Genomic DNA, 14,257 nt, shown 5'->3' with positions numbered 1-14,257 from the left:
ATCTCAGTGTACTCTTTATTACTAATGTCTCTTTCAAGCATCTGTGGAATACTTTATTTCCCAGATTTTTATGGTGTTAATCTATGAAAAATGATAAAGAAAGGAAGCTGCAGTTTGTATTCTTGTACTCCATTCTTTATTACTCTTTCTTCATTTCTAAATAAAGTTGGCAGAGTTAACCCAGACAGCTGTAAATATCCAACAAATATGCTGATCAAAAAGCAATATAAGTACAAAGCACTCTCACACACATTCATTAAAGTAGAATTTTGTTTTGTAAAATACAATGAAGGGAAGGAAATACCATCAGGAATGTATGTTGGAAGTATTATGAAACACAGCATCATGCTGACTGAAATGGAGATCTGAAAAACAGCAAAGGTTAAGGGAATATTAACATACAAGATTATGCTGTTCTAAGGCATCTCTGATCTGCAGGGGATTTCAGAAAACCCACAAGGTCTAGCTAGATTATGTAAAAGATGGGAAGCTTAGAATGGAATGTGCAATTTTCTCCATGGGTATGTAGGGTATTATATCCTCTTTTTTTTTTTTTTTTTCTTTTTTTTTTCTCCTGTTTGGATATTCAGCCATGTGATTATGTCAGCCCCTGATAGAATCACCTTGAGAAAATAAGATTATGAAATCTTCACGCGAAATTCTGCAGAACTATTGAAAGTACAGGTTTCTGGAATCTTGGGCAAGATGCTACTTTCTCCAACCAAAGTCACAACCAAAGTGACTTTATGAGGGATATGTATTAATGGTCACCCCCAGAAGCAATGCCACCTGCAGGTATGTATCATGTTACACCTGGGAATATGTGCAGTCCACCTAAATTCCACCACAAACAGCTTAGACAACTCAAGCTTGATCAAATATTGCAGACACTGTTTGGATATACTGCTTTCTCCTTTGTGAGGGCAGTGCTTACACACAGATATTTTCTATGTATTTATTTTTGTTCAGGAAGTGGTGACACATCACTCTCTTTCCAGGGCACAGTAGAAGTGGCTATCTTTGCTATCATCTTCTTCGTGCAGCTTGCTATTGAGACACAGATGAGAACCCTAGAATTATAGAATCTTGAGAATTCAAAAGGACCCTTAGATGTCATCTAGCCCAACTCCTCTGAAGGAAACAGGGACACGCATAGCTAGATCAGGTTGCTCAGAACCCTGTCTAGCCTGACCTTGAATGTCTCTGAGGATGCGGTATTTATTCACTACTTCTCTGGGAAGCCTGTGAGGATAGGGTTCAATGGGATTGAGACTAATTACATGATTGAATCCTTACCAGCAAAAATTATAGAATTACATTTAGATCCAAAGGTGTGTAAAATAAGTAGGTGGGCTGCAGAAGCCCAAAGCTGCAGTCAGAAAATAGTCCCTTCTGAGGCTGCCGAATTCTGGAGGTAGTGGGAGGATATTTCCCTTCCAGACTGAAAGCCTGTCAGGCACATGAAATCTTCTTCCCCTTGAGTCAGCTTTGCCACCATCACAGATCAGTTAAGTGTTGGACAGGCCACCCAGGCATCTTCATTCAGAACAGCAATAATAGCATATTATGTTATAAATATAGCATATAATGCTGTGCACTGGTGACCGAAAAGCACAGAACAGTGTCCAGCTGCTCAACTGCTTAACTCCAAAGCAAGCAACAGCTCTATCATGTGCATTTAATTAGGTCTTTATCTATTGTACTACACTGTTTATGGTCTACTCTCAAGCACTACTGCTCTGCTGACATGGTAAGTATGCATGCAGATGCCAGCCATTAGCAGCACTGTATGTTCTGTTGATGCTACATATTGTTATATGTGATATCTCCTACGCTGAGTGTCATGGGTGTCTGGTGTAGACTCTAGCTGGGCTTCTAATGGATTGTAAACAGTCTTGCTCCTAGTCTGGCATTTAACTGTATCCCTTTGCACACAATGCCCAGCTTATCATTGCTTCAGCGCAACTGCTACAGTGACTAATACCTCCTTTTTTCAGTCTTCAGAGTATTGCTTCAATCTCCATACTACAGAATAAGGAAAAAGAGTCATCCCTACCAAATTAATTGGGAGAAAGTTCCTTCCTGATAACAGGTTTGGTGATTAGTTTAATTGTGACCACGCGAGTAAAATACCCTTTTAGTGCCACTTGGGTTTAAGATCTAAAACTCATCATTTCATTCTAAATCATTTACTTATTAATATGGGTAAAAGAATTACTGCAGCCTCCCTAGTGCTGCAGGGGAAGACATAGAAAAACTGGAAATAAAAGTTATATATGAGGGCTGCTCCAAAAGTAATGCCTCCTATTTGATGATGTTGGTCCATGACATCAGGATCGGATGTTGATGGTATGGAAGTAAAGACTAAAGCTTCCTGCTGATATTTCATTACATTTTGTTGCCACGAGACAAAAGGGCAGTCTGGCAAAATAGCATCTGACATAGAAGCAAAGGTGTGTCATTGAATTCCTTCATGCAGAGAAAATTGCACCATTGACATTCGTCAACATTTGCTGATCATTTATAAAGATCAAATAATGGATGCAAGCACAGTGAGGCAGTGCATTTCAGCAGCTGTGACAGCAGGTCACCTCCACTGGTGCAGATTTTTACAGCCACAACTTGCAGGCTCTTGTTCATTGCTGGCAAAAATGCATAAGTAATGGCAGCGGCTATACTGAAAACCAGTGTATTGTAAACAATAATTTGCTCTATTGTATAGTGTTATTGTGGCTTATTGCTTTCTAGGGAAATAAGTAGGAGGCTTTACTTTCAGAGCAACCTATTTTGGGATCTGAAGAAGAAAAACATAGGCAAAAAAAAAAAAAAAAAAAACATCACAAATGATCAAATGCAATCCTAAAACATAGGATTACTGTATGTTGGTACTTGGAATCAGCGAAATTTTGTCTGCTAAGTTAGCTGTGATATCAGGCAAAGTGTCATTAGGAACATCAGTAATCACATATAGGGAAAAAGTTGACTCATCTAACTGGAGATAGGCTCCCTAGGTCTCAAACACTCCTTCTCAGAAAGTAGCCTCCATGCAGATGACAGACTCTCTTCAGAGGCTAGCCCATAAATGAGCCCAGGGAGGGGCAGATTCATGTTCATCCCTTCCAGTCACGTGGGAAGTACAGGTAAATTGCTTGCACCTGTGCTTCCTGGGTCAGCCACCCTCTTTACCAGGCCCTCAATCATCAGTTCAGACTGTGATATATCAATTCCCTTACATTGTACCAGAATAAATAAATAAATAAATAAATAAATGCGAATGCACAACAATCTGATTTTACCTTAGCCTCAAGGATTCCTTACTCAAAAGCTTAACATTTCTCATTCTGTGCTCAAGTCTTTCCCTACATTATTCATTCCTATATAAAAAATATACATTCCTTGTCCTCTACTCTATTTAGAATACCTTTAATCTTCATTTTCTAATTTTCTAATTAAATTAATGTTGGCCATTTCATAACCATTCTACCTTATAACATGACTTAAATTCTCTGTGATAATATATTTATAGTCATTACTTCCACTCTCATCCAGTTTTTCTGTTTCTTTCCAAACCTTGAGAGAGAACGAAAGCAAGCAAAATGCACATAGCCAAGGAAAGCGTGAGCAGAACCACAACATTTTGACCCCTGATAGAAACATTCTCTTGAGAGTGGGTGAAGTGAGTGAACTTCAAATGTGTATGACCTTATATGTTGCCTAAGCACAGCCAGGAAGCAGGTGGCATTCTACTGCTATTTCTCGATAGCTTTAATTCAACAGGTAGTATGACAGAGAGTTGTTTGATTAGTTAGTTTTGTTTTGCCGGACTGAACTCACTGTGAAAAAAAACACAATTGGAAAATTCTTGTGCTAAGAGCCCAAGTTCCAGGTACTTTTCAGCCCACACTTGTGCTTGGGATTCCTGTAACCCAGGTGCAGGGTCTTGCATTTGGCTTTGTTGAACTGCATGAAGTTCAGATGAGCCCACCTCCCAGGCTCATTAAGGTTGTCCCCCTGAATGGCAACTCTCTCCTCAGAAGCGTCAACATCATTCAGTTCAAGGAATTGAATTATGCTATTTACATTGAATTGAATTATGTTATTTACAGGTGTCTGGTTGATGATTACCCTGGTTACTTCCACATCAGGGGCTGAATATTTGAAATACAGATGAAAAGACTTTGAACTTTATCACATACTGTTCCTTTGTTGATTCACATCTAGCCACTGCACAAAAAGACTGATCTGAAATCAGCTTTTAAAACTAAATTAGTACCTGTAGAGAAGTATCTTGTTAGGTGCTTAGATGAATAAAGGAATAATTTGGAGAATACAACAGTAATCTAGCTGTACCACTCCATAACTTTAAGATGTCAGGGACTTTTTAGCAGTCCTGTATATACAAAGCATACTTATGAAGAATGAAGCTAAAAGATGAGGAATTAGATATCTGAATGTAGTTGCAGGGCAATGATTGTATTAGGGTCACAGAGATGTAGTGGAATAGCTCACACAACAGGAGTGCTGATAGGCTCCTTGAGAAGAACAGGCTGAGACAGAGAAGTTATCCTTTATATGATAGGAACAAAGCAAAAAAGCATGGCTAAAACTCTCAAACTTATAGAATGGCCTGGGTTAAAAGGCACCTCAAAGACAATCTAGTTTCTACCCCTCTGCCATGGGCAATTGCCACCAACTAAATCAGGCTGCCCACAGCCCTGTCCAACCTGGTCTTAAGCACTCCAGAGACAGGGTATCCACAACTTTTCTGAGCCACCTGTTCCAGTGACTCACCACTCTGAGTAAAGAATCTTTTCCTAACAGCTAAAATCATTTTCGCCTCTTTTAGTTTAAAGCCTTCAAGACAACAGATTTCAGCCGCATAAGGGATCTATTCAGATCTATTTAAAAGAAACAATGTCCTGAAGATGGGCCCATGAGAGCTAGATGACTTATAAGGATTGCATCCTCAAAATTAAAAAATGATCAATCTCTATATGCAAGCTAAGAAAAGATGGCAGACCTGCTTAGATGAATAAGGAGGTTGTGACAAAACTCAAGTGTGAAAAGGAAGCACAGCAGGTGGAAGCAGAGTTGAGTGATTCAGGAGGACTTACAGAAATGCTGTCTGAGCATGCAGGGGTGGCATTAGAAAGACCAGAAAATAAAGAAATAAATAGATAGATAGATAAGAAGTTGAACTTGGCAAGGAACATAGAAAGCAACAACAAAGGATACAGGAATATCAGCTAAAAAGGGAAGACTAAGAAAAATGTGAGCCCAGTGCTGAACGATATAGTGGACTTGGTGACAAAAGACATGAAAAAGACTAAATGACTTCATTAACTCAGTATTTACTAGTAAGATGAGCTTTCAGAAATCCTAGGTCTCTAAGATCAGTGAGAAACAAAAACACACTTATCCACAGCAGACGAAGAACTATCTAAGTTTCTAAATGTGTAGTTAATAGGCTCATTTTATGATTCTAAGGGTGGAAATAAAGACTGAGCCAGTCTTCTCAGTGGTGCCCAAGGATGAGAGGAAATGAGCAAAAACTGAAATAATGGCAATTCCATTTAAATATTCAATACATATCTACGTACCTACAAGGACTATTAAATACTGGAAAAGATTACTCTAAGTCTCCATCCATACACTCATACAAACCCAAATAAACTTGCTCCTGAAAAACCTGACCTAGTTTACCCTGTTCTATACAGTGTGGTTGAAGATAGCCTCCATCAGTTTTCCAATCTCAGCAATTCCATTGAGGAGAACTAATACTACCAGTATAAATAAATAAATAAATAAACAAATCCACTCACGTCAAGTTGAAGGCCTAAGATATTTGGCAATCAGTATGAAACAATAATAATCAGAGGACTGTTTGGTACTTTAGGTCCCTAAGTATGACACTTCAGTCTTGACCCAGTAACTTCTTCTAGCAGCTATACCAGCAAGCCCTTTGACTGAGGAGTCACATTTCCATTCTTTCAGTGAACTGTACTGTACTTGTGGTAGACTCTTATTTCTTATTTCAAGAAAAGGAAGAAAATGTGGCTTTCTAGGGTGCAAGACAATTAATATAATACCCTGCATTTGGAAATAAATGCAGAATGAGACAATTTCTCTAAGATTTAAGGTGAAGTTAGGAGCTTCTGCCTTTCTCAGATGAAGAGATGAGCTTACCTGCCTTAGAGTAGGAAGTCACACAAACTTTTTATGTAAGACTGATTGATGGAGACTCTTTTAATAATGCTTATCCAGGTTGTAGGTTTGATCTGGTAAGCCTGGTAATTTGACTGTTTACAAATTTCTAATATGTAAAAGGGTTGTATGTTACAACTGACATTAGACAAGGTGGAATTCCAGTGGTTTCAGAGATGCTCAAAGACTGACTGAGATATACACAGCGGATCATTTTGGATTTAGCTTCAGCTGTTAAATAGACATATAGAGCTGTAGTTACATATCCAATTTTTCAAACAGGATGATAACCATAATCAAGTTTATGACTATGTATCAAAGATGTTGGAAAACTGAAGATTTTTATGAAACAATTTATTCAATAACTGAATTAAATGTGCACTGAAATACGCAGATCATTATTTGCCAAGTAATTTGATATACTAAATGACCTTGCTGGAACAAGTGAGGAAAGACAGTATTTTTAGTCTAGTTCATTTACTTTGTTTACCTCAACAGGAGATGGCTCCTGGAAAAAACTTACAAAATGAATTGATACATTCAAAAGAACTGCCCCTTTCCACCAGCACTGTGTGTGTAGACTGTAACTCCAGATGTTACAGAACTGCCAGATATTAACATAGTTTTTCATGTTTTTCCTTTACAAATTAGCAGTGTAGCGATCTCGATTCAGGAAGTCTTTATAAGCACGTTTTGCATCTGTTTTACTGTGCGGGATTCTCCCAAATGGTTCCAGATCATTGAAGCAGGCATCAAAAACCTCATCCACAGCTTTTTCTGCAGTCTCTCTGCTAACTTTTCTTACAGCCAGAATGGAGCGAATTGCTCTGTCTCGCACACAGGTCTAAAATGAAAATCAGATAAAGAAGATCTGTCATTACTTGAAAAAACAGAATACATTCTTTTTTCCTTAAAAAAGATTTTGTCAAGTACTAACTTATACTACACGCACAATGATTTTTATCACAGAAAAGTCAAGCAAATGTCTCCACTAAGCATTAAAATACGTAGTTTTCAATTCTGTTTTGACTATGTATTTTAGTTTTCCATTGCGTACATAAACCTTCAGAAAAGAAAATGATATTCCATTTAACAGGAAAAAATAAAATTTTAGATTTGCTGTGGGTATTGAATATGTGTATAATTTGACTTGCGCACAAAATATGTCAAAAATAAACAGACATAAATACCAATTAGTACTTTTCCAATTGAAATTCTCTAAAACATAAAAAGGAACAATTCCTCTATTAGCCTTTGTTTTGATATGTTTCTTTATGCCTACTTTTGCTTACACAGTTTGTATACTAAAAGATAAGAATAACATAAGCATCTCCAGCTACAAATGCTGGAGCCAGCATATTGCTGCTCTGGAGTAAACAAGACTAAGGACTTTGGGACAAAACCTGTAATCTTTATTATTAAAAAAATTAATTCCTTCAAGAAGCACTGGTGCAACTTTGCTCCCTAACCCTATAATGGTAATATGGTTACTGTAACCAACAATATGGCAAACATTCACAATTGCAAGTGGGCTGGCCATGTACCACTCTTCCCCCTTATCTCTCCCCCTCTCTGGCATCACAGTGTGAGGATGTCCATTCAAAGGGTAAAGTCCTTTTGCATTATCAAGGCCCAGGTGCTGGGTCATGATAAGGATGTGATTACACCCCTCATATAATATGGAAGCACAAAGAGCACTTGGATTTGGGACACAGAACTGGAAACTGTAAAATCAAGCAGCAGCAAGCACCAAGTGGGACCCAAACCAGAACTGCTGCTGTAAGATCAAACCTATGACTCCTCTGGTGCCTCATCTTCATTTCAGAGGACTGAGTGAGTGGCTCACGTTTGTTTAGTCAGAGTTTAGGTTATGATTAGTGCATTACATACTGATTAACAAGAATCTGACCCAATCTGCAGAGGGTCCAGGTGACTGAAAAAACCTGTGTGACTAAGAATTCTAGAAACTGTATGTTAAGTGTAAGCTACACTAAGTGACAGAAATTGTAGATAACAACCAATGCTGACTGCTAAAATTTTATGTAATTATAAATCTTTAATTACAATCAAAACCCTGTAACCAGCTGTCATTCTTCCAAAGATCTCTAAAACAATCTGCTTGTCCTCAGCAGCATTGGGTGACACGTGATTATTTAAACCCATTGCAATATCTCTTCCTCCAATTTTCAAACCCTTGAAGCTTTAACCCTTTGGAGTAGGTGAAGTAATCCTGTTACATTTCCTGTGAATCCTGTTTTTGTTTAGTTTTTATTAACCATCCACTATCAGTGGCAATGCTTTAGAATATGACTAAGTATTCTGGTATTTCACTCTAACAAAAATAATTAAGAAAGTGTTTTAAATTAATAATCTTGATGAGAGGATTGAGTGCACCCTCAATAAGTTTGCAGACAAGACCAAGTTGCTGTCTAAGAGAAGAAAGGCACTACAGAGGGACCTGGACAGACTGGATCAATAGGCCATGGCAAACTGCATGAGTTTCAATAGGGCCAAGTATCAAGTCCTGCATTTTAGTCATAACAACCCCAAGCAACCCTACAGGCTTGGGGAGGAGTGGCTGGAAAGCTGCCTGATGAAAAGGGACTCTGGTGTACTGATGGACAGTCAGCTGAATATGAGCCAGCAGTGTGCCCAGGTGGCCAAAAAGGCCAGAGGCATCCTGCCTTGTATCAGGAATGGTGTGGTGAGCAGGACTAGGGAAGTCATCCTGCCCCTGCACCTGGCATTGGTGAGGCCTCACCTTGAGTACCGTGTTCAGTTTTGGGCACCTCAGTACAGAAAGGACATTGAGGTGCTGGAGCAGGTCCAAAGAAGGGCAACAAGGCTTGTGAAGGACTTGGAGAATATGCCCTGCGAGGAGTGACTGAAGAAACTGGGGCTGTTCAGTCCAGGGAAAAAGAGGCTGAGGGGAGACCTTATTGCTCTCTTATAATATCTGAAAGGTGCTTACAGCGAGAGTGGGGTTGGTCTCTTCTCACTGGTGACGGGACGAGGTGAAATGGCTTCAAGTTGTGCCAGGGTAAGTTTAGGCTGGATATCAGGAAACGCTTCTTTACAGAAAGGGTTGTTAAGCACAGGAATAGGCTCCCCAGGGAGGTGATTGAGTCACCATCCCTGGTTGTGTTTATAAACTGTTTGGATGTGGTGCTCAGGGACATGATTTAGTAGAGGGTTGTTAGTTAGGGTAGTATGGTTAGGTTGTGGTTGGACTTGATTATCTTTAAGGTCTTTCCCAACCTGAGCAATTCTGTGATTCCACAAACCAAAAAACAAACAAACAAAACTAACCACGAACCATTAAAAGTTAATTAAACAAATGTTAATTGAGCAGCAAAATCCATGGCATATGGAGGAGCATTGGTCCTGTCACACTACTGCTCTCCAAAAATGGAATTGCAGGGTAGTACAGAGAGATGAACAGTATTATAAAATGTGGATGAAAAATATCAGAAACCATCAAAAAAGAATGCTATTATTACATGCACATCAGCAGGTACAAGTGACCATGTAAACTGTGAAATTAAATTATAGACTAATGTTTCAGGACTGACTGGTACCTTACATCTGTAAAACAGTGGAATGAACTAACAATAAACTTCCTTTAGGAAGTACAACAGTAGGAGTAGGGAGGAGGAAGAAGAAAAAATAACGCAGAAAACTAAATATTAGGAGGCTGCTGCTTTGCAGAAAAACATTCAGTCACCTGCAAGAACGCAGGACAGGCCAGGAATGCGAATGCAGGTTCCTGGATAAACGAGGCAAGATTAAGCTCCTTATGCTTCCTCCCTCTCCAGCCTACCTGTTAAGAACATACTCCAACTGGAGTAGTATGAGGAATATGCAGATTGTTTAGCTGCGTTCTGCTCTATTCTCACTAGCAGAAAGGTTTAAGAATGGGAAATATGCAAAGAATGCAAGCCAAAAATGAACAAGACTGCAGGAAATAGAGGAATGTGCACAACAACAAAGAAATAATGAGTGCAGCCTGGATATAGATGGTAGGCACAATTAACAGATCATGAAGTACACATCCAAGGGAAAAACTTACAAAGGAAAAAATAACAGGGGCCCTGACGAAATTTCAGACATAAACAAGCACAAATTGAGGCTCAGCAATGGGAGGATAAAATCCAAAGAGGAAAATGAAGGGTACATAAAAGTTGAACAGAGGTATTAAGGATTGTCAGACATATCAAAGAATCACAGAATTGGAGAGGTTGAAAGGGACCTCTAGAGATCATTGAGACCAACCCCCCTGCCAAAGCAGGTTCCCTACACCATGTTGCACAGGTAGGTGTCCAGGCGAGTCTTGAATATCTCCAGAGAAGGAGACTCCACAACCTCCCTGGGCAGCCTGTTCCAGTGCTCCGTCACCCTCACTGTAAAGAAGTTCTTGTGCACATTTGTGCGGAACTTCCTACACTGCAGCTTACGTCTGTTTCCCCTTGTCCTGTTTCCATGTAGCGCTGAAAAGAGACTGGCCTCACCACTATGGCCCCCACACCTCAGATATTTATAAACCTGGATCAAGTCCCCTCTCAGTCGTCTTTTCTTAAGGCTGAACAGACCCAGTTCACTCAGCCTTTCTTCATAGGAGAGATGCTCCAGGCCCTTCACCATCTTCGCGGCCCTCCGCTGGACTCTTTCCAAGAGATCCCTGTCTTTTTTGTACTGGGGAGCCCAGAACTGGACGCAGTTCTCCAGATGAGGCCTTACCAGGGCAAAGTAGAGAGGGAGGATCACCTCCCTCGACCTGCTGGACACGCTCTTTTTAACGCACCCCAGGATGCCATTGGCCCTCTTGGCCACAAGGGCACACTGCTGGCTCATGGCCAACCTGTCGTCCACCAGGACACCCAGGTCCCTCTCCGCAGAGCTCCCCTCCAGCAGGTCATCCCCCAACCTGTACTGATGCATGCAATTATTCCTCCCATCTACTTCTTTCTGTGACATTTTTAGCTACAAAAGGAGGCAGATATCAAACTGGTAAAGAAGGCTCATTTGTTAATCAGAAGACATTAATATCTACAGTCTTTACCTGATGATGTCCTTTCAGTCCAAATTTAAACCTAGCTATTTCATTCATCAGTGTACAGTCTCCACTGAGATTAGCAGCTCGAATCTATTGAGGGAAACAAAAAAGGCACAGGATAAGAAAAGTGTGGAAGTACAAAGTTTATAAAAAAGTAACTAATTTTTTTCTTCCTGGTGGCTGAGGGCAGAAAACACTCCTTTTCAATTTGCTAAGTACAGAATACCCTTTTTAACTGCTCATTCCTCTCCAGTGGATTACAAAGTAATACTATACAGCCTGCAGGTTTCTCTGAGGATTAAAGTTCACCTATTCTCAATGCTTAAATGAATGAGCTGAAAACAAAAGTAGACTCCTAAAAGAAATTAAGTTAATCCTAAAAGCATCTATTTTAGAAACTGATGAAGGAGTCTGGAAGAAAAGCAGGCACCTTTGAATGACTACCACCTGCAATATCTAGCATAGCAGTAACCCAAGCTCTTTAGAAATAGACACATTTAAATGAGTACATCTTCTTTAGCTTGTTAACTCTCTTGTCCTATGCAGTACAATTTCTTCTGTCTGTCAACTGTTCCACACACTAACTCCTGAGTTAAAAAGCACAGACAAAACTAAATTGCCTAAAATTAAGTGAAAACAAATACACACCACAGTGAAAACAAATAGAGAAAATATGAAATGGAAAAATTAAAATATTGACTAAATAAAACTTGGAAACACTATAATAATATAAAATAAGTATCAAAAGAACTGGAGAAAACAGTCTCAAAAAGAGCAAGATCAAGCCCAGTCATGTACCACATATAGGAATAAGCAGTTCTATATAAACAATACTGTACTACTACATATACAATGTAAAATGTGCAACTAGCAACATTACAATCAAAAATTGCATGCTATGGAAGACAAAAAGTCTAAATGAAAAGCAAGTTAGCATATTTCTCAGCAAACAAAAAACTGCAGGAGAGGAAAAAAAAACAGTACAAATATTTAATTAAGATGTGAATGTATTCTAATCTCAAACTATTCTCATTTGGAAATAACCACGTCTTGTTACACTTCCACCCACAGGGACTACATTCTATTTAGTATAACACTGACTTGCCACTATTTGTGAAAACAAAAGGTTTGTTCTCTGTATGAAAACTGGTTAGGTTGACCAGATAGAAAGAACAAAATATCTCAAGAGCAATAACTAAATCAAATTAATATAACAGGATGTCTAATTGAACGACCCTAGCGACAATCAGCAATGAATTCAATGATAACATCAGAATCATTTGAACTTACCTCTGAGCAGGCCAAATGTTTGACATTTTTGAACCAGTCAACATGAGCACGGCAGTGATCAAAAGCATGTATCAATTCATGCGCAACCACTCGGTTCATATGGGACTGGTGGCGAATGTTGTTCTGACACAGAACAATCTGCAGAAGAGATACAGGTAGCTTTTTCATCAAGGTTTAACATCTCCTTCACTTCTTAGAGACCCACTGCATAAAATCCACAGCATACAGACTCTTTAGGTCATCATTTTTCAACATTAGTAGCCCCATCAATATACTAGCAACGCAAGTTCAATACTGGAGAACAACTTTCACATGCCTTGTTTTCATGACCGTAACTCAGATATCAGTACATTTTTTCATTAAGGAAGAAAACATTAAAAAACCTGTAGTCCTCTAAAAGGTCATAGAACGGCTTGGTTTAGAAAGGAACCCTGTAGATCATCTAGTTCCAGCCACCGCTGCCGCAGGCAGGGTTGCCAGTCATTAAATCAGGTACTAGATCAGGTTCCCCAGAGCCCCATCCGATCTGGCCATAAACACCTCCAGGGAAGAGGCATCCAAACTTCTCTGGGTAAATTTCTCCCCGACACCTAAACTAAATCTCCCTTCTCTTTGTTTAAAATAGTTCTCCCTTGTCCTATCACCATCCACCTGGGTAAAATGTTGATTTCCCTCCTGCTTGAATGCTCTGCATTGACAATACCTAGTTCAGTGCCTACCTGAGAAGTGGCAGAATCAAAACCTCCGCTGACACAGCCATCGCAGTTTTCACAAGAAAAGTGTCGATCGTTGAAAACAGTGCTAAAAGGTACAAACAAAGTTTGAGAAGAACTTGAGAAAGCCTGCTAATCCCCTGCAATGAAGATGTAACTACACAGAACAGGATGAAGTAGTTTACATACCAGCCAGACTGCTTCATGGCCGCAATAAGCAGTTGGGCATACGGATCTAGAAAAACATTGCTGCAGTCAATTTCACTAGACAAAAGTTTTGAAAGTCATCTACAATCAGAATACAAAGACCGTAATGACAGAAAGAATGCACTGCATACACAAATTTTTGCTTTGCAGTATTCAACCTTCAGGCAATCACTGACACCTCAGTGCCAGAGCTCAGGCTATGCAAAGCAGCACGCTCAAAGCTATTGAGAAGTGAAGTCACCTCTGACTGTCATTTTATAAGTAGCAGGCATGAAGATAGCGGACAAGGTCTGTGCAGGCAACATAACAGAGTCAGAATCAAGTCCTAAATGGGAACTCCCAAACCCCGCGGCTGCCGAGGCCCCGTCCTGCCGCCGCAGCTCTCCAGAAGCAGCCGCCCGGCACCTGGCGGCGGGCAGCCCTGCGGGGCGGCTGGAGACCTCGCGACCCAGGGGAGAGCTTACTCGTCTCCAGAGTCATCCTCAGCATCAACTGGCACCTGTTGTGGAAGGTGAAGAGGCTGCGAACCAGGAAGCTCTGCGGCTCCTTCTTGCGATCGGGGAAAAGCCGGTATCCGAAGTCATCCTCCTCCTCCCCACCGTCAGCACCAGGCGGCGAAGCAGACTCCCCGTCCTCCATGGCCTCTCACCACCTCCTCGCTCCTGCCAGTCACCGTCCTCGACTGCGGGGCAAAGGGCGGCTGTGCCGGCGGCGCCAATCGCTGGGCCCGCTTTCAGCCACGTGACGTGGGGGCGTAGCCAAGCGGTGTCCGCGGCTGCGGGCCAGGAGC

The 14,257-nt window shown here is 40.4% G+C and overlaps 1 protein-coding gene across 1 annotated transcript; it reads right to left on the bottom strand.

The window, feature by feature from the left end:
• Positions 1-6,543: 6,543 nt before the first annotated feature.
• Positions 6,544-14,149, bottom strand: ATP23 (ATP23 metallopeptidase and ATP synthase assembly factor homolog). Its single transcript, XM_042815647.1, has 6 exons — positions 13,932-14,149; positions 13,450-13,495; positions 13,267-13,348; positions 12,548-12,685; positions 11,264-11,347; positions 6,544-7,048 (listed from the first exon to the last, which is right to left on the bottom strand). The coding sequence occupies exons 1-6, from the start codon at positions 14,104-14,106 to the stop codon at positions 6,845-6,847; spliced, it is 729 nt and encodes a 242-aa protein (XP_042671581.1). The 5' UTR covers positions 14,107-14,149; the 3' UTR covers positions 6,544-6,844.
• Positions 14,150-14,257: the final 108 nt, after the last annotated feature.

The sequence above is a fragment of the Centrocercus urophasianus genome, unplaced genomic scaffold (assembly GCF_019232065.1).
Source record: "Centrocercus urophasianus isolate 14NV4802_14NV808 unplaced genomic scaffold, USGS_Curo_1.0 seq_15, whole genome shotgun sequence".
Classification (NCBI taxonomy): domain Eukaryota; kingdom Metazoa; phylum Chordata; class Aves; order Galliformes; family Phasianidae; genus Centrocercus; species Centrocercus urophasianus.
The sequence above is the reverse complement of the archived record's forward strand: the minus strand, read 5'-3'. Positions and strand labels throughout refer to the sequence as shown.